The sequence below is a fragment of the Erithacus rubecula genome, assembly GCF_903797595.1.
Source record: "Erithacus rubecula genome assembly, chromosome: 8".
In the NCBI taxonomy this organism is placed as follows: domain Eukaryota; kingdom Metazoa; phylum Chordata; class Aves; order Passeriformes; family Muscicapidae; genus Erithacus; species Erithacus rubecula.
Genome location: NC_136659.1, coordinates 35,262,168 through 35,283,392, shown reverse-complemented (window position 1 = coordinate 35,283,392; position 21,225 = coordinate 35,262,168). Strand labels below are relative to the sequence as shown.

At 45.3% G+C, this 21,225-nt stretch overlaps 1 protein-coding gene and 1 long non-coding RNA gene across 2 annotated transcripts in view; one reads left to right on the top strand and one right to left on the bottom strand.

The window, feature by feature from the left end:
- EPC2 (enhancer of polycomb homolog 2) overlaps positions 1-4,248 on the bottom strand; it is a 32,751-nt gene extending 28,503 nt beyond the window's left edge. Inside the window, exon 1 of the mRNA XM_079310862.1 lies at positions 4,057-4,248. Within this exon, the coding sequence (XP_079166988.1) occupies positions 4,057-4,209 (153 nt within the window). The 5' untranslated portion in view covers positions 4,210-4,248. The remainder of the gene's footprint in view (positions 1-4,056) is intronic.
- A 1,465-nt stretch (positions 4,249-5,713) lies between these two features.
- On the top strand, positions 5,714-20,874 carry LOC306804757. The gene is made up of 2 exons (XR_013774994.1): positions 5,714-5,923; positions 20,655-20,874. It is a non-coding gene; the product is annotated as an uncharacterized lncRNA (long non-coding RNA).
- The last annotated feature ends 351 nt before the right edge of the window (positions 20,875-21,225 follow it).

Genomic DNA, 21,225 nt, shown 5'->3' with positions numbered 1-21,225 from the left:
CACTTGGGAGGGACATCAGTGCACGAGGCAGTGGGACTGCAAAGGGGGAGAAAAGTGCAGGAGATCAAGGCAGGGAAAGAGCTCAGACAAAATTGAGGTTCACAATTCTGTGAATAAAAAAAATCACAAGCCAGCATTTTGCTGCCTAATGCCAAACATACCTCAGTAATCTCAGCAGTCTCCAAATATTCCCCACATAAGTAAATAAATGCAGGTGCTTAACTCTTAACTGAGGAATAACTTAGACTGGGAATTCTATTTTCCCAGCAGATAACCCAGCTGATTTTAGCCAAATAATCTCAATTTCTTTCCTAAGTGAAGCAGGCTGTGTTGATTTCACCTGGTTTGGCATGGAAATGCAATCCTTGGAGTTTCTCACTTCGATTCCCATCCCTCTTTCAGAGGGATTTCTGTTTTACAGAGTATTTGCATGGTTGGAGCTGAAGTTATCCTCTGTTGACCTGCTGTTTTACTCACTGCTGTCTGGGTTTCTTTGTTCTACAAAGCCTCTCGTTTGTAAGGAACTTTGAGGGTTCAACCACAGGTTATGAATGCACAGCCCACACACAAACATCCAGTTAAGAGCAGGTTCTGTCCATGTGGGGAGTGATTTATGAGTATTTGTGTTTTTAAACCCAGACCTAAGTGCATCAGACAGCACCAGGTAGGTACTTCAGCAGCTTAAGTAAATCCTCACACATTAGAAACTCTCCCAGTTTCTCTGTATCAGAGGGAAATATTCATTATGGATATTTTTGCTGATATAGTTTAACAGGAAAACCAGGATTTGTGCAAAGCTAAAAGCTTCCTGCCTTGAAAGGAGAATAAAAAAGCTGTTCCAGGAGCATCACCAGGACACCTCAAAACCCGATGATGAGCACTTCAAGTCACAGTGTTAAAAACTGAATGAACTAAGAACTAAAAAAAAAATAAATATCAAGTTAAATACTTCCAGTCGAAATCATCAGAGCTGAGTGTTGTATTTAATGCTGGGGTGATCCCTGAAGGGTTCGAAGGAAGGAAAGTCCCTTCCCACGGGCACGGTGTCAGCGTTCTGCGGTGCCAAACCACGTCCTTAAGCTGCCATTGCTGCTTTTGCTGTGTCCCCTCGGGCCGCGATGCCGGGCAGGCTGAGGTGTAAATGAGGGAATGTTCAAACGAGGATTGCGATGGAGGCTCAGGCAGCTCGGACCGGGCAATCCCGGCGTCACCCATTACCACCGCATTTTCAGCTTGCTAAATTCACTTCCCGGAGCTTTCCGAGTCAATGTGCCTCATTACCGAGCAGCATTTCACCTCACCGCCTGCAATCTGCCATCTCCAGTAATAGGTATTCAAATAAAAACACGGTAATGTGGTAAGAAACAAAACCAGGGCTTATCTATTCTGCAACTTTCTCCCTTTCCAGTCAAAACAATTCATTAGCATTAGGAAATACAAGTCTTACTCATCAGAAAAAACCAAACCAAAACAAAACCCAAGTGTCCCTGCTCAGTTTCTGAACTCCCAAAAGGACACCTTCCTGCTTCTGCTCAACTCTCTCGTGTGAGTTTAAAAACAAACCCACACAATTTTCTTCCTCAGGTTTAATTTAGAGTAAATTATAAACATTTGTAACATAAACATGTTACAGAAGAGAAATCTAATTCTTTCACAGCTGGAATCTCCAAGTGAGAGAAATGAGCTGCTGATTTGTGAAATGCTGCGAGTGGATATGAATCTCTGAGATACTCATACAGAAACAGTTCCAGAATATTCATCACGAATAAATGGACCAAAATCTGCACTTTTGTACGTACAAAAAAATCAATCACCAACTAATTACATCCCATGCCTGCACCAGCGAGGCTGGGTTGTGAAGAACAGGGCAGATGCATCACTCCAGCATTTTAAATCCTGCAAATCTGGAAATAATGATGATTTCCAGTGGGATATATCCCGGAAGGTGCTGTCTGACCCCATGACACACTGAGCTACAACACCTTCCTGGTGCCACCAAGGCTGTTCCTAGAAGGGTTTTCATATCATTAAAAAAAAAAAAAAACAAACATAATTAAGAATTATCTGTGCTACACCGGGAGAAGGACAAGCCATGAATGAAACCATCACCACATGGCAATAATCTGAACAATCTAAGAATAGCAGTTTATAATCTTGCCTGGCTGATGCATCTTGCACTATGTTTATATATTGCTTCAGTCATTTCATTTTGGGACTATTACATAATATATCAAACAGAGCCACATGTCAGGGCAGAGAAAACAAACCTCACTCTCACAGCAAAACAACTTTTTAGGACAACGCTAAAGTAGTTTTATTGAAGTATAAATCTAATCTTCTCAATCATTTAAGCAGCTTGTTTGCTTGAACTCTTACAACAATATTCCATTAACAACTTTATTTTAAACATGATTTATCAAAATAACAGCATTTCAAAAGAATTAATTTAAATATTAAATGCAAACACAGCACTACAAGATAGACCTTCGAGGTTGAGAAAACCAAATTAGGCTCCAAAATTGCTTCATTAGTACCCCAGTGTTGTTCCTTTCAACTACAATCCCAGCTTCTAGCAGAGTTACTCTTGGGGAATTCCTGAAGTTTTGAGCACAGTGTATTATACACAGTAAATTATAAAAACAGAAGCCCACCATGAAACGACAGAGGATTCCTTTCAATACCATCAGTCAGGTGAGAAAAAGCGAGGAGGAAAGCACGGAGCCTCCTTTGACAGCTGCAACCTCGGAAAAGCCAATCCACAGGCACAGAGGTTCGGCTGAGGCGGAGACACGGATTCATTGAGGAAATTCTGGAGGGTGCATTTACTATCGGCTCTGCAAGTGCAGACACATCAGGCGACAGCCTCTGTCTGCGCTTACACAACTCCCAGGAGCACAAAATAAACCTTACTCTCACAGAAAAGTGCCTGAAGATCAGCGAGACAAAGCAGTACGTTCGGAGCATACCACAACTGCGGGCAAGCCTTTTCAAAGCTGTCCTGCTGCTCGCCAAAAACCCCAGAAACTTAGATTCACCTCAGCGGACAAAAGCTTTTCCACCCTTTAACACTACGAGCAGAACACGCACCACATGTGTGATTCGGAAATAACATTAAAGCTCCAACGCTTCGCGCACCGCGTCCGGCTGCCGCCTCTGCCATGCGATGCGCGAAAGCATCGGTGTAAAATAACCCCGAGCACCGGGGGGGCTGCAGCGACAGAGCCACTGTCCCACACCGAGCCAGAGCTGCGTTTCGGGAGCCTCACATGTGCACAGCGTGTGGCTGTGCCCTCAGCCCCACATGTGCGCGGGGACTGACAGCAGCTCCAAGCGCGACACGGAGCTGCGGCCGGGCAGAGCGCAGGGACGGGGACAAGCTCGCTCCCCGTGGAGCGGCACAGCACAGCACGCTGCACTTTCACACCGCCGCCACCTCCCCAGCTCCAGCCCGAGCGACTTGACAGCCACTCACAACACGCTTGGCAGCAGTAGTATCAGCTTCAGTCCACAACGCGCCGAGCACCCTGAGCCGGCAAACAGAGCCCGCTGCAGCGCCTGGGCTGCTCCGGCACCCCGAGCACCGCGCACCGGCACAGCCCGAGCCCCGACACAGCGAGCTCGGACACCGCGAGCTGGCTGCGGCATCCTGAACTGACAACCCGAACTGACACCTGGAGCACTCTCCGCTCCGCCGCTCTGACATCCCGAGCCGCTCCGGCAGCGCGCCCCGCGCTCCGCCGCTCTGACACCGCGCCGCTCCGGCAGCGCACCCCGCTCCGCGCTGCCGCCGGCCGGCCCGTCCCGGCCCGGCCCGTCCCGCCGCCTCACGCCGAGCCCCCCCCGCTCACCCGCGCCCGGGACGCGCAGCAGAAGATGGCGGACGGCGGCAGGGCCCGCTCGCGGCGCCGGACCGCGGCTTACGCTGCGCCGTTTGCGCAGCGCCCCGCGCGCCCCGCGGCGGAGCGAGCGTAGCGCGCTTGGTGAATACCGGCGGCCGGTTTCCCCGTGCGGGGGGTGCCTGTAACAATGGTGCCCCCCTGCGCCGCGCTGCCTTACCGATTCTTCCTCCTTCTCCATCCCCGTGGGCATCTGCGGCACGGCCCGGTTGATGGAGACGCAGTCGTTGAGGTCGGGCATGTCCTTGCCGCGGTAGATGGGCAGCGGTTTGGCGGCGTCTAGCGCCCGGGCGCGGAAGGAGAGTTTGCTCATTGTCTCCCCCTCACAATAACACCCCGGGGCCGGGCGGGCGGGGGGGGGGGGGGGGGGGGGGGCTTCAGTGCGGCCTCGCCGCCGCCTCCCAGCCGCTCCCGCGCCGCGCCCGCGCCACCATGGAGGGTCCCGCCGCCCCGGCGCAGCTCCCGGCGGGGCCGCCCGTAGCCCGCAGCGCACGCCCCGCAGCCCTAGATCCGCGCCGGGCTCGCTCGCTCCGCTCCCTGCGCCATGGCAAACATGGCGGACATTAACCACAGCCGCTCGGCCCTCCCGGCAGCCCGCGCGGCGGGAGCGGCGCTGCGCGCGCAGCCGAGGGCGGGAGGCTGAGGGAGCCTCAGGGAGCCTGAGGGGGGCGGCGGGAGCGGAGCGCGGCGGGCGCGGAGCGAGCCGGCGGTGTCCCCGCAGTGTCCCCGCCGGGTGCCCAGAGTGTCCCCGCAGTGTCCCCGCCGGGTGTTCAGAGTGTCCCCGCAGTGTCCCTGCTGTGTCCCCTCCTCGAGCCCAAAGTGTCCCTGCAATGCACTAACAGTGTGCCCACAGTGTCCCCGCTGTCTCCCTGCCCTGCCCCTACGGTCTCTCCACAGTGTCCCTATATTGTCCCCACAGTGTCCCAATGTCTCCCCGCTATGATCCCCACAGTGTCCCGGCTGGGTCCCCACCGTCTCCTGAATGTCCTCACAAAGTCCCCTCCGTTTTCCCCACAGTGTCCCCAGTGTGTCCCATATTGTCCCTGCCGTGTCCCCACAGTGTCCCCACAATATTCTCCCACAGTGTCCCCACAGTGTCCCCACAATGTCCTCCCCCAGTGTCCCCACTCTGAACGAACCAGCGGATTTATCTCCTCAGTGTCTTGATCAATGTGGGCTTAAAGCCATGAAAATGTCACAAGGGTTGGGACACAAACCAACATTTCAGACGCAAGCTTGTTCCTGAACAAGTATTTTATTTTTTTTTAACAGAATCACAGAATATTTATGGTTGGAATGACTCTGGAGACTCCAAGCTCTCCCTGGGAACCTGTTCCCATCCTCTGCCACCCTCATGAGAATTCTTCCCCCTGCTGAGGAGGAACTCCTCATGTTGTAGTTTAATAAACTCCTTCATCACTCTTTCCACCAAGTACAATGTCCTGCAATTTGGAATTTAGTAATCCCAAATTCTCACCTGACAGAGCCTCAGTCCTCTGCCCATCCAGAGTTTTCTGCATGAGTTGACATTAGTCTGCAAAAACCTTCATCAAAGACTCTTAGTACCTCAAATATCTCCTCACTTCCATTTTATTTTAATGGCCTGAGACCTGATTCTCTTAGAGCTCTCACAGGGCTGTCAGTATCACCTTCTGAAATAAACTGAAATTCTTATTCAAAACTTCCCTGTTTGGATTACTGTGTCAGCTGTACCTAATTTCCATTTTTTCAAATTAGAAAAAAAATAGATTCAGTCTCTGAATTGCCTTTTATTTTTAGTTACCTGTTGTGTCCTTTATTTATGTGGTTTGGCAAATACAACTGCTGTTTGTGACAAACACATGATTAACAAAATGAAGAATAAAGAATTGTGTCAGCCAGAGAGAGAGAGGGAAGATGAAACAAGTACAGGAATACACAGGAGGGCAAAAGAAGCAGCAAGAACATGGTGTTCATCAGCCACAGACCCAAATTAGCTTGGGAAAGAGATCTGGAAATTTTATCAACTACTGCTATGGAAGCATCAGGTGAGTGTCCAGTCATGAGAGCAAATGAAACTTTGAAAATAGGAGAAAAGAAACAGAGAACAAAACTGATAGTGATAGACTGCACTTAAAATTTGTTTATAATTAGAGTATTTTTATTTTGCAAGATAGGAAACTCTGGGTGCCACCACCTGGGGAGTGCAGGGGTGACATCCCTGTGACAGGAACAGGCAGCTCCTCCTCCAGCAGTTAAAGACACCACGACTCTGCTCCTCCTGCTTCTGCAAGAAACAGCATTTTACACACTGCTGGAAGACTTTTCCCCTTTCAGTCAGCACAGCTGAACAATAGATAATAACAACCTTCTCCCTTTGTGTGCATGTTCTGCTCTTCTTCAATAGTTACATTTTTTAAAAAGTACAAAAATGAAACATGTTTACCCTCCAGGTGGCTCTTAGTCCTAAACTCATCCCATTATTTTATTTCTACAAGCAATGCAATTTTTTTAAATGATGCCCTGTAGGGTACAGAAGGAGTTTTTATGTAGTCAAAAAAGCCATTGCTCAGAGCTGAACATGGGCAGAACTAAAGTTTCAGCTTGCATTAGTTTAGTTTTTAGACAGAACCATCCATCTTTTAAGCACATAATCTGATATTTTCTAAAATATTACAGGTTTTCTGAAGAACTGTAGCTGTAAAAAAAAAAAAAAAAAAAAAAAAAAAGAGCTGTAACTCACCTGTAGATCAAATAATTTACTTTTCATGCACAAATCAAGGAAACAATGTCTCAAACAAAATTATTTGTTCAATAGCTGAATTCTGACTCATCTTCATATTTGAACAGTGGAATGACCAAAAATCCTCACATTTTATTTAAACATATATATCAGTGGAAATATCAGAGCTATATAGGCTCAGGGGCTTTATCACATCCTTGCTTTTGCTTCTGCTTCTCCATTTAACACAAAGAATCCTTGTTCTCACCATAGCTGCCTCAATGCTGGGGTGTTTCTCTTTTGCAAATTTATCCTGTTTATTTGTTGGTTTGGTTTTTGTGTTTGTTTTTTTTTTTTTTTCCTAATACTTCATATCTCACTGCATTAATCTTCTCCAAGCAGAAGCATCACTTATGGATGATTATCTCAGTGTACATTATGGCAACCTAATCCAGCAGGAGCATGCACTACTTTACTCTGTGTATTGTTACCCACTAAGTACAAAAAGTATTAAAATAAAAAAACTCAGGGAGTGGAGAAACAGAGATTCCAGAAGTGATAATGACCCTGCCAAGGCACGGTGCTTGTCCCAAACCTTCATTCCAGGTGTTAAAAGAGAACTGGAATTTTTAGGGTGCTGATGACTTGACTGTAAATACCCACAAATAACCAAGTTATGAAGTGCACTAAGAATCATCTTCTGCAACATTCCAGGTACAGGCTGAGGAGCTGCAAGCAGGAAAGCCCTGCTGACACTGCTCCTGCTGCTGTAAATCCCAGATTCCAGCTCTTTACAGCTCATGTTTAAGCAAATCCTCACTAGAAGGGAGGCTGAGAGTATCCAGGGGCTGTAACTCCAGCACAAGGGAGAGTGCTGAGCTTTCCAGGAGATCCATGAATGGACGAGGGGAGTCTTTTTAAAGGTTATGAAGTCCTTCTTTCTCCCTGTGTCTGAGAACTCTGATTGAAGTGAAAGGAACCTCTGTCCTATTCATTTCAAAGGGGGTTTTGTCAGGAAAAAAAAAAAAAAAAAAGAGCTTGATCAAAGTAGCCAGCAAGCATGCTTAGTGCCTAATGCTCAGAGTTAATGTATCATTCCCATCCATTTCTATTTCCAATTATTCCAAGGGTTTGGGGAACTGGCAGCCTGTGCATTTCCCCCTCGAAGGTCACCCAAACCTATCAGGCAAACCCTGAAATCGAGCATGGAGCAGCTTCCTGGGAGATTGAAAGCTCTGAATGAAAATTATAAAAGTTGAAAACGGAGTTAAAATCTCAAACCCAGCACCAAATAAAACGAAATGAAAGGGCAGCTATGAAAATAGCAGATTCCCCAAATTATAGCAGGAAGGGACAATGATGAAAAGCAGCAGGAAGCTCCCTGTTTGAGAGTTTTATATCAAAACTATTTGTGTCAAGAAATAGGTTTAAAATGAAAGGGAATTGTGCTTTGTGTGTGGAGGTTACCACAGGCATCAGGAGTTCTTTAAAGGAACCTGCTGCAGCTGTTTCCTGTGGTATAAAATCTTGGATTCTGACTCAAAAGATAAATCTACTCTTGACTGGGCTCTTTTACAACCCAGTTCAACAAGTGAGTTAACAAGAATGTAGATATGAAACCAGAGGAGTTTGGCTTGGAATTATCAAATAAAACCAATGGGCACCTGCAGGAGTGCAGCTCAAACTCACAGAAATCTGGGGTTTTACCTCCAGGGAAAAGAAAACTTTGCAAGGTGAAGAAAATAACAATTGTGACTGGAATTAGAAAAGTGTTGTTAAAATCAGTACATAATAAGGATGGTATTTATGCCCTTTAACTTTGGAAAATAAGAGTAGAGAGACTTACTCAATTGTTACTTAAAAATCATAGCTAAAAAAAATCATGGAAACCAAGTTTACAAATGTATGCAAATTTATCCCAAAATCTCATACTTCAGAAGGCAAACACAAGAAAATTATTTAATCTTTTTAAAAAATGTTTTTTAATCAGAGTATTTTGAGGAGCTGGGAGCTCCCCAGCCTGTGTAAAAAAAAATCAAAGCAACCCCCATGCTGCAACTTAAATTATCAATAAAGGAAGAGTCATGGAGCATTGAAAACTGCTTTTATTTTTAGTCAGATTTCAGGAGCCATAGTGAAGTGCTTGCCATAAAGGGGACTGAAAAACTTTGTCCTAGAAGTAAGAGAAATTCCCTTTTCTCCTCAGAGCTCTGTAGTTCTGCTGGATTTCAGCACAAGGGTAGAAGTGGGTAGAAGTAGAATAGTAGCAGTGATAAAAGTAGAATAATTTTTTCAGGCAACTGTAAAATCATAAAATCACAGAATCCCAGGATGGTTTGGGTTGGAAGGGACCCTAAAGTTCATCTAATTCCAACCTCATTCCATGGGCTGCAACACCTTCCACTAGGTGAAAGCAAGAAATTAGGAAATACACCAAGTGTACCTTTTATAAAAATAAAACCCCTAAAAGCTCCCCCAAAAAACCAATAAACTCCCTCTGTCTTCTGGATTAATGGCCTGGATATAACATTTTTTTCTTTCTGATTCACAGTGGCAACATTTTCCCATTTTCCCTGCCCACCTTGCTCTGAGGTTGATTGCTTTGTGCTGATCTGGAGTGGGAATGTTTAAAGTTCCATGCAGAGAAAACCCCCAAAACCCCAAAAATCTCCCCAGCTGGGGTAGAACCATTGTGAGAACCATTTCCTGCTGTGCAGAAATAACCCAGGTCTTGCTCCTGCAAGAAATTCCCTGTCCCATATTTCTGGTGCCAAGTGGAGTCAGGGGATGTCTCCCTAGAAAGGAAAATTTTACATTTCTCTGTGATGCAAATCAGAGGGAAACTTCTTGTCACTTTTATGGGAGCAGTGTCCCTTCCCCAATTTTCCTGCAAAATGGGGCTGAAAGCCTTCACAGCTAAACCAGCATCTCTCAGCAACCTTGCATCAAGAAACACAAATATTTGCTGGGCTGCAAGAAGAGTCAAAAGGAAAATGAAAGTGTTTCCTTGGCAGTGAGGAGTGGGGCAATGCTTGCAGTGCTCTGTGCACACAGTTGTAATAACAAAAGGAAGTTTGGAGCTGTTATGCAATCAACATTTAAAGATGCAATCAGATTTAAAGATGTATTCAAGCTTCACTTTGCTGGATTTCCTTGTCAAAGGGTTTTTGAAGAAAATTATATCAATTCCCACTTCCAGAGGGCAGGAATTGGAGGAATACTGGGGGGAATTGTTCCCTGAGAGGCTGGGGAGGCACACACTGATTCCCCAGGGAAGCTGGGGCTGCCCCACCCCTGGAATTGTGTGTTCTTGTGTCCCAGACCAGAGCATGGACAGAGCAGGAGCTGCTGCTAAAATCCCTCTGAACTTCACTAAGGAAAAAAAGGAAGAAAATTCAGTGGGAACTGAAATGTGGCCACGGGGTGGAGCAGACAGGGCAAGAGGACACTGGTGAAAGCGAGGGAATGGTCATTCCTTCAAATCATTTTCACATGTGAGCCCTGGAAGCTTGAAAATGAAAATCATGGATTACTCAAGGTAGTGACAGGATGAGAGGACAAAATTTTAAGCTGTGCCAGGAGAGGATTAAGTGGAGATGAGGAGGAATTTCTCCAGAGAAAGGATGATTGGACATTGGAAGGGGCTGCCCAGGGAGGTTTGGAGACCCCATCCCTGGAGGTGTTAAGGAAAGACTGGATGTGATGGTGCTGGACTCAGTGATCTCAGAGGTATTTCCAATCCAATTGATTGCATGATTCTGGAATATTTGTGGAATATTTGTGGTTCTCAGCTCCTTGGGAAGAGGCAGGATTTTTGGGAGAGCCAATGCAGAGAGGAGCAGGAGCTGCTGAAGCTTCAAAGAGAACTTGAGGGGTGCCCAAACCACCTGGGACCATTTCTGTGGAACCTGCACAGGCATCCCATAGGAAAATCAGGGAATGTCACAGGTGTGATGGGAATTTCCAACCCTGAAATCCTCAATAATCCTATGAGATTACAAAAAAGGACTTTGGTGCTTCTGGCTACTCCAGGTATAGGGAAAAAAAAATCTTCCAGGACAAAAGAATGGCTGGGTTTGGAAATGTTTCTGAGTTGTGTCACTAATTAATCATTCTTGGAAACAAAGGAGAAATAAAGGAGTGGGAAATAATGCCATTATATAATAGCAAAATTGCATCAGAGCTTCATTCTTCAATTGAAAAAAGAAAAAAGCCATTTCAATAGGTAGGTTTGCAAGCAGCCCAAATGAATCCATTCCCATTTTCCCCCAGGTATTTGGGAGTTGGTTGTTAATTGATTTCTTTGCACGATTCTCTCTATTTTAAACACACAGATATTTTGTGAGCTCTTCCTGAAGTTGCAGGTTAATCCTTTTGAGGAAAATGATCCATAAATCTGGGAGGAGCTGCAATCCCAACCTGTCTGGATTATCCAAACTCCACTTGTAATAAACCAACAGTGACCTCACATCACCTGAGACCCATGAAAAGTTCTGGAAACAGTTTTACTTACATTGCCTATTTTGTGTTTAGCTTTTAAATTGTAATTTCAGGAAATCCCTGTTATCCTCATTCAGGGAAAAATGGCCCTGTTAATGTAAAAAGCCATGTGGTGTCACTTTAAAAGATTCAGGGCAAATTTGGTATTGGCATAGGAATCAAGCAATGTAAAAAAAAAATCACTGGGAAAGGTCAAGTTGGTGTCGGCAGTGGCAGAGAAGAGGCTGTGGTGACATCACCACATCCAGGGGGAGTTTGCTATCCCAAAGCCTCCCAAAAGCCAACATTTCCAATTAATTCAGAAACAGACTTCAGAAAACAAGTTTAATTTCATGTATGTCCAGCAATCCCTTTAGTTTTGTTGCTGCCAACATCAATTCATGTTTTAATGCAGAATTAACAGAATTTTTCATTCTCTGGTTTTGCTTTGACAAGTTTGCAATAGAAATCTTATCTAAATAAATCTTATGTGCAAACTTACCAAATGTATTTTAAAAGTATCTTATTTAAGCAAGGGCTTAATTTGAGCATGACATGTGATTTGCCAAACAAACTTATGACTAAGGCAACACAGAGTGAGTTCAGTAGGACCAAAATTTGCTCCAGTGTGATTCATCAGTGAGTAAGAGTGATTCTATCTGGAGTTTTAATCTAAACACAGATTTGAATAATGACCTGAATTTTTTAGAAGAGCAGCTAGCTAAGCAAGAAAAGGGGGGGGAAAAAAAATCTGTAAAGAATTCTGGGCTTGATATCACCACCTATTTTCAGCTGTATGAGTCAGTGAGCCATCACATGGATTTGCACAGAAATATCAAAGCAAATCCCACTTCAAACCCACACCACTTCCCAATATATCCCCTCACTCATGGATCCCAGCAAAGCAGGGAGTGTCTGTTTGTCTGAAATCAAAGGGAGCAGGGCTGCAGGAACAATGAACTTTCTTAAAACAAAGCTCATTTTCTGTGAAACTCCTGCCCAGCCTGATTTGCTGAGAAGAAATAAGCAGCCCAAAAGTGCCACTTGCTGAGCTCAATCAGCAGAGCCTGTGCAGAGACCCAGGGAGGGAAATTATTTTGTAAAATTGCAAAAAAAAAAAAAAAAAAAATTGTCTAAACTGACAGAGATGGCAACGTGTGCAAATATTCTTGAAGAACAATGATTGAGAGAGCTGGAATCTGACACATTTCTTCAATATTAGGAGCTTATTGGGATATAAATGTGAGCTGCCTCTGGATCCAGGGGAGGAACTTCATTTGCACTGGTTCATATTATGAGACATGAAGGCAATTACTTGCTCCAAGAAAACATAACTCAGTCTGTTACAGCAGAGTTCTGCAAAGCCCCATCCTAGCAGAAGATGAAGATTTGACAGACTTTCATTTTTTTTCAGAATGTTCTATAATTGTTAGCAAGTTGCTGCCAGATGTGAGGTCCTCTAGAAATTAGAAGAGGGATTTAGGCAATATTTTAATCATGATATTCAGAACTGCAACATTTGCATGCTGAAAGATGAAAAAACCAGATAGTTCTTTAATTTTCTTTCTTTTATTGACCAGGAAATCCTCTGTGGATTTGTAGATCCTACCACCTTAGGACATCCTACCCTTCTCTAATAGTTTATATAAGTGAAGATAATTAGGATCTTCCACTATAAAGAGGATTTAGCTGTGAATTTACAAGTAAACAAAGAGGAGAAATGGAAAATGACACCAGGTTGTCTTGTTAGTTGGCAAGGTGGGGATCAGTCACAGGTTGGACTGAATCTTGGAGATCTCCAGCCTCAGGGATCCTGGGATTCTGTGATTCTTCCTTGCACAAATTGAGTGGAATCTTTTGTGAGAGGCAGAATCCTGCAGGAGCTGGAAATACAGAGGGAAGTCAATCCCCATCCAGCCATTGCTCCCCAGGCCACAAACCCTGGGCACAGGACCTGATGTGTCTTCTTGTACAGCAGCATTAATTTTAGCTTCTTTTATATCAATATCTTTTATTTTGAAATCCAGTGCCACATACTAATTCTAGTTCTTTAATATAAACATTGTGAAAATAGAATCTAATCTGATTAACTGGAAACAACCAGCAAACATCTACACACTTCACTTGATTCCAGCAGCAGCACAAGCTGCAAGTAGGGCTCAGATGATCTAAATTAAAGGTATTTAGGGGAGAAACAGCCACATCTTGCTGAGACTACTGAGAAATGCAACTGCTCCTCCTCAGACACCAGGGGTAACAAATCCCCCAATCTGACACCCAAGAGCTGCCAAATGACCAAATATTGGAGAAACAATCATGGGAGAGGAGAGGGAGAGGGAGAGGAAGAGGAAAGGGATGTGATTGCTGGCTGGAGAGGGAGCAGTGATCACACATCCAGGGGGACAGCTGAACAACTCTCAGAGCAGATGAAAACCAGCACTGAGGGTGGAAATCAGGAAACAGCTGCTGCTGTGGGGTGATATCCCAATCAGAGCAACAGGAGGAAAAGTCAAATATGCTCTGATGGAGCTTAAAAACTTCCAAGGATTATTCACTGCTCTGCTTGGTGGCACTGGCTGAGGCTTCCCCTTGCACCAATATTTTGGGGCTGGAATTTTTGGGTTTGAACAAAACATTTTAGCATTTAACATTTTAGCCTCAGCGATGCAGAAAACAAGCAGGGTCACATCCTGACACTGGAGAAATTGGGAAAAGCAGAGCAGTGAGATTGAAGGGAGAAATGAATTTCCCAAGTCTTTGGAAGCCTTTGTGGAATAGCAATCCAATTTTCATGGAGCATTTAAGCCCTGACCCAGACTTGTGAGCAGGGAACTGTGGCAGGAGTCCTGGCCAGGGTGGGTGGGAGCAGAGTAAATTTAGCTGGGTTTGTTTGGAGATCAGGCTGTGCTTCTCACACTGTGCTGAGGAGATGCTCCAGAAAAGCTCCCAAACACCCCCGTGCTTCTGAACTCTCCCTGAAGTTGAATAGGTGCAATTGTCTGCAGGGCTGAAGGAAGAGTTCTCTTGGAATTCAAACAAAAAGAGAGATCGTGCAACTGGAGCTAAAACCAGCAATTTCTGAGATGAGAAAACTTTCAATTCATGGTTATTTACCTGATTTCATGGGTCTTGATGCTCTTCTGCAGCACCAGCAGCAGCTGATTGAAAACAACATTGCTTTTTAACTTTCCTTCTGCTGAGAAGAAGAAACTTTGAGCCATTTTACTTTCTTTGTTCCAGAAACAAGAAGAAAACATGAACTTCTGCCTGACCAGGGCTTGGTTTTATTGAAGAAAGAATTAGTAATAAACTTGTTTGAGGATGAAGAGTTAGAAATTAGGAGGTCTCTGACTGAGGGAAATTTTTAAGCAGCCTCATTCCATCTTTTAAGGATCATTAAAAAATCCCATGAACCACTGCATGGACCTGATAACTGAAGTCCATCCCATTATTCTGAGCTCTGTAACACACCATTAATCACATTTGGGAAGACACTGAATGTTGTCCATTGGGATCAGCTGAATGCTGCACTCAGGGGCCCCCCTGATGTCTGGGATGAAGGGATAACCCTGCTTTCCCTGGCTATGGGCACAAAATCCATCTTTTCTTCTCCCCTTTCCCAAGGTGGGAATGGTCCCTCCTTGGCCTCACTCCTTGCTCTGACCAGCTCATGGAACAACATCATTTGCTCTTCTGAAAACACTTGACATCTCTGAGATGTTCATCTCTTGAAAGTTTTAGGATCCAAATCAATAATCTATTCCACTTCCATTCAGTAAATAATCGTGCTCATTTTGCTGCAGGTCCAATGATCCTTGGGATACACTTCACTCACTCTTGCTGTTTAATCCATGATTTTATGAGATGCTGAAGTCATCCTTATCAGGTTAATAAGAGGATCCCTGTCAATATCTAATGGCAACTGGAAACTGAAGAATGGAAGTGCAGCATTCCTATCCTTTGGAATGTGGCTCAGCTCAGAGCTCTGGTAACAAAGCACGAGAAATCATTACAAAATATGCAGAGGTGCTTTGGGGTTTGTTAGGAAATGTGCTTTGGATATTTAGGAATTGCTTAATATTATCATTTAACTAATGAAACTCTTTCAGCCTCAGGTCTGGAAGGTGTTTTTAACCTCCCACAGAGCCTGACCTTAAATGTACAGAGAGTTTTCACTGGGCTGAGGCCCAGCCCAGGTGATGGGGACATGGCAGGGACACTCCCTGGGACTCTGCCAGGGATCCAGGGGCAGCCACAGCTGCTCTGGGCACCCTGAGCCAGCTGTCCCCACCCTCCCCAATTCCAGCCAGCAATTCCTCCCCAATATCCCATCTGCTCCTCAGTCTGGAGCCATTCCCTGTGTCCCCTCCATCCCTCCCTGTGACACAGGACACAGAGCCCAGCTCAGGGCACAGCCCTGATAACATCTTGTTGTACACATTCTGTAATTAATTTTAATTTACTTAATTAAGAATCGAGTCTTAGGGGAAGCAAGATGAAAAAGTTCCTTCATAAACTGACAATGGGCAATTGTTCTCAGCTTCTTATCCTGAAGGCACTGGGGATAATGGGAGCTATAGAAATCCTTGGACAGATTGATGATATGGATGTGATAGGAATCCCCCAGCACTCACACTTCTCACTCTTCCCTCACCATTCCCCATCTTCCCAAGGAATTCAACTCGGGTTCAAAACACGGAAAAATTAAAATTTCTTCACAAAAGCCGATTTTCATTTGAAGACTCACAGCTTGGGATGTTCCTGAAGTGGGCATGGATTTAAGCCTTGCCAGAAAAACCAAGCAAACACGAAATCAGAGGACGACAGAGGTTGGGGAAATGATGTTAATAAAATCTGAAGGTGAAAATTCCCAATATATTCCCCAGCATCCATAAAAATAAAATGATAGAAATCCGACAGATGTAGCATCATGTGGAGTTGCTTAATGGCAACTCTCAGCCCTTGCAAAAAAAGATTTACAACCACAGTCACTGCTAAAAGTTGACATTTGCATTGAATAATTCATCATTTGCTGCTTGCTGGCTTTGTTGCCTTTCTTTTATTCCTCAGTGATATCAGCTCTGCTCTCAGCAAAGCCAATCAGTTCCAGCAGCTGCAGATATTTTGTTGTAACTCCCAAAGCTTGACTCTGTTTTTAGCTAAACCTGGCTTAAATCTGCCCTGGTGAGGACTCCTTGCTGTCACAGATTTGATCTGCACCATTACCAGGCTTCAGCCTTGTTCCCCCACAGGCATCCCAAGTATTTTAACCAGGATCACATGTGCCTTGGACATGTTTCCATGCCTCACTTAGGACAAACCCCTTCCACCTCACTCTTTGTGTGGGTGCACTGAGGACACTCCTGATCCCAGGAGAAAAGGTGCTGGGAGCCACACCTGGATTCAACATCTGGACAGAAACTTGTCAAAGTGGCTGCTAAAACAAGAATTCATGGGCAATTCCATAAAAGTCATTGACCCCTTGCTGATTTTAGGATGGCAAAAACCACACTTGTACTTCCATTAATCTTAAATTTGTCCCAATTTTTAAAAATATATTTTTAAAAATTATATTGTTTTTATTTATTTACTGTCTAACACTTTGTTGTCTATTTTGTACCATTATAACCAAGTTGTAAATGACAAAGGTTTATTCCTTCCCAACACCCCATTTGTTATCTCCTGTTTGTTATTTTGGTTCATGAAACTTTTAAGGCCAAGTCTGGAAGCTACAGATTCTCCTTTTGGTCCCAATTAAACAAATGAGGGAAAGGAGAAGGAGAAGGAGAAGGAGAAGGAGGAGAAGGGAAAAGTTTTATTTTTTAGATATAAATCTTCTTTTTCCTCAGAAGCAGAGAGCTCAATCCCATGACTGAGAACAGATACTGACAACCCCCAAAACTTTGTTATTTTTTTTATGACTTTTTCTCTCTCTAGAGAAAAAAAAAATCGAGAGAAGCAAGAACTTATTTTGCTGGAAGTGAAAACGAGCTCTGTTTCTGCTGGGAGTTTGGAATTGCTTCTCCTTCAAACAGGCCTCAAATGACTGTGGTTTGATGAGACAGAAACTTCTCAAGTGGGATGAGGAAAATGTCTGTCCTAGGATTGTGTTTGGTGCCTGGAAAGTACAGAGCCTGCAGCCCTCCCAGTCACCTGGGTGGAAATTCTGTGGTTTTGTGACCCAAAGAATTCATTCCTCAGGTATTTAGGGAATTATCAGTGAAGGACTTTGCACTTACCTGCAGCAGGGATGTGGATGTGGCTGGAAAAGCCTTTGCTGCCCATCCCACTTGTACCTGGTTCACCACCCCAGGGTCACTCACTGGCATCAATTCCTGCCTGGAATTTTGGAACTCTTCAACCTGTGCTTCCCTGGGATTTCACACAGGAATTCATGAGGTTCTCCTGCTCTTCCTTCCCTTCATCCAATAAGTGAAAACCTTTCCCACTTCCCAGATCTTTCCCAAAGCAGGATTTTCCAGACAGTGCTGCTCTAAATAGAAGTTTTTTTTCCCCAGTTCTAAATCCTACCCCTTATCTCCCTTTGGGATGACACTCAATTCCAGACAAATCCTTATCTTGCAGCAGGTAAAAACGTGGGAGTTGGAATCTCTCCAGGATCTTCTTTCACAGGAAGGGCTCCAAATAAAATTTTTGATTTTTTAATTATTATTTTTTTTAAACAGAACAACAAAAAATTGCTTTCAAGTGTTCACAGCTAAGATCTGGCAGAGGGAAATGAGGGGTCTGAGCTCACAGATGCAAAGCCAATACAAAGTGTCACCATCCCAGGAGAGGTGGGAAGGCAGGATCACACCAGGCTGGTGGGAATTTCTGGGAGTTGAGCACTCAGGCAGCATTTATGGCATCACCACCAACCCCACTGTGAGTCTGAGCAATGTTTGAGGAATACAAGAGTATGGGATTGCTCTTTATCCTTGGGATCACCAGGATGACCTGACACCAGGAGCAGGGCAGGAATGCTTGGTGAGGCTTGAAAATCCCTACAGCTCCCAGGCTGGTGACCTGGGGATACAGCAATTCATTTTTTGTAGGATTTTTTTTAGTTTTCGAGCTTCCAAGTGCTTTTCCATCACTGACTGGACCCTGGTGTGAACGCTGAGTATGGAACTGAAGGATGGGTTTGGTGGGTGGGATTCCTGCAGCACAGGCAGGGCTTTGGGGGCAATGCTGGCCCTGGAGGTGGAGCTGCTGGCTGAGGGGTGGGAATGCCTGGGATCAGATCCTGGCTGGTGTGATCAGATCCTGGCTGGTGTGATCAGATCCTGGCTGGTGGGATCAGATCCTGGCTGCTGGGATGTGATCCTGGCTGCTGGGATGTGATCCTGGCTGGTGTGATCAGATCCTGGCTGCTGGGATCAGATCCTGGCTGGTGTGATCAGATCCTGGCTGCTGGGATCAGATCCTGGCTGCTGGGATCAGATCCTGGCTGGTGTGATGTGATCCTGGCTGCTGGGATCAGATCCTGGCTGCTGGGATCAGATCCTGGCTGGTGTGATCAGATCCTGGCTGGTGTGATGTGATCCTGGCTGGTGTGATGTGATCCTGGCTGCTGGGATCAGATCCTGGCTGCTGGGATCAGATCCTGGCTGCTGGGATCAGATCCTGGCTGCTGTGATCAGATCCTGGCTGGAGGGATCAGATCCTGGCTGCTGGGATCAGATCCTGGCTGCTGGGATCAGATCCTGGCTGCTGGGATCAGATCCTGGCTGGTGTGATCAGATCCTGGCTGCTGTGATCAGATCCTGGCTGGAGGGATCAGATCCTGGCTGCTGTGATCAGATCCTGGCTGCTGGGATCAGATCCTGGCTGGTGTGATGTGATCCTGGCTGGTGTGATGTGATCCTGGCTGGTGTGATCAGATCCTGGCTGCTGGGATCAGATCCTCTCTGCTGTGATCAGATCCTGGCTGGTGTGATGTGATCCTGGCTGGTGTGATGTGATCCTGGCTGGTGTGATCAGATCCTGGCTGGTGTGATGTGATCCTGGCTGGTGTGATGTGATCCTGGCTGGTGTGATGTGATCCTGGCTGCTGGGATCAGATCCTGGCTGCTGGGATCAGATCCTGGCTGGTGTGATGTGATCCTGGCTGGTGTGATCAGATCCTGGCTGCTGGGATCAGATCCTGGCTGCTGGGATCAGATCCTGGCTGGTGGGATCAGATCCTGGCTGCTGGGATCAGATCCTGGCTGGTGTGATCAGATCCTGGCTGGTGTGATCAGATCCTGGCTGCTGGGATGTGATCCTGGCTGGTGTGATCAGATCCTGGCTGGTGTGATCAGATCCTGGCTGCTGGGATGTGATCCTGGCTGCTGGGATCAGATCCTCTCTGGTGTGATCAGATCCTGGCTGGTGTGATCAGATCCTGGCTGCTGGGATCAGATCCTGGCTGGTGTGATCAGATCCTGGCTGCTGGGATCAGATCCTGGCTGCTGGGATCAGATCCTGGCTGGTGTGATGTGATCCTGGCTGCTGGGATCAGATCCTGGCTGCTGGGATCAGATCCTGGCTGGTGTGATCAGATCCTGGCTGGTGTGATGTGATCCTGGCTGGTGTGATCAGATCCTGGCTGGTGTGATCAGATCCTGGCTGCTGGTGTGATGTGATCCTGGCTGCTGGGATCAGATCCTGGCTGCTGGGTTCAGATCCTGGCTGCTGGGATCAGATCCTGGCTGCTGGGATCAGATCCTGGCTGGTGGGATCAGATCCTGGCTGCTGGGATCAGATCCTGGCTGGTGGGATCAGATCCTGGCTGCTGGGATCAGATCCTGGCTGCTGGGATCAGATCCTGGCTGGTGGGATGTGATCCTGGCTGGTGTGATCAGATCCTGGCTCTGCAGCTCCCTGAACTTACCGGGGGGAGGTGTTGCCGTGGCCTCCCTGGAGTGCACAAAGCAGGGACAGGCACTGGGATCTGCAGGCTCAACTGGGAACTCTCTTGGCTCTCTTGGATTGAACTCAGCCTCACAGCTGTGGGTTGCTATTTTAATTCGACAGCGGTGCCCGTGGCCCCGTTTAAGAGTGGGCATCCCATAATCCGTCGGAAGACAAAGTCCCTGCCCCGAAGAGAACAGCACAGGAACTGTTTTTTCTGGTGATTTAATCATAATATTGACAACTTTATCAAAAATTACAAAACTGATATTAAAAAAATTCTCTAATTCTTAGTAAGACTAGAATGGGTTTTTTTAAAAAATAGAAAAGCACTTTTATGCTACGGCTCTTCTGGAATTCTCACATTACAACCCTACATAGCAAAATACAAACTGTAGCTAAGAAAGGTAATTCAGTCCTAAGGTAATTCAGTCCACCACGAGCCCTCTAATATCTCTAGACCATCAAACTCAGGGACTCCAAAAGGATATCACATGACTTATAAACCTTCTGCAAAGATGATTTCGGAAAGACCTTAGAATTTGAAGTTCCTCTTAACCTCTAAAAACCTTAGACTGTGAGGATAACAGACCTGGGACATCAGAGGTGGGGTGGGTTTATTTTTTTTTTTCTTTTTTAAAATTATTTTTAAACTATGTGGATATTATTTTTTTGTTTTACAGCTGATACCAGCCAGAAAGTTGAAAATACGAAGAAAATCCATCGAAAGAAATGAAAATATTTTCGTTTCGTTCCGTCCGTGGCGTTCACACAACGCACCATAATAGAAAGAGGAATATTTCCTTTAATTTGAATGTCATCCGAATGACTCAACCACATTGTCACCCACTTAAGCAAAAGAAAGCATAATAAATAAATAAATAAATAGACAAGAATATGCAACACTTTACATCCTCAAGGAATCACGGCGTTCCCTAAATCTACCGAGGTCCCGATCGGCGTCGTGGGCTCGCTGTACTCAGCCACTTTGGGGTGATTGTGCCATGTTAATGACAAATCCAGTGGTGTTCCACTTTCCACAATGGAGTGTACTTTTTTTTTGTGTGGTTTTTTTATTTTTTTATTATTTTTTTCTCCACCTTTTAAATATAGGAATTTTCTCTTAAATTAGAAAGTAGGCAAAAAGTATTTTTTTTTTTTTAATTTTCATTTTTAAGTCTTCTATTAGAAAAAATAGAGATTTATTAAACAAAAAATAATAAGGTAGAAAGAAGGGTTGGGCCTCCATCAAAA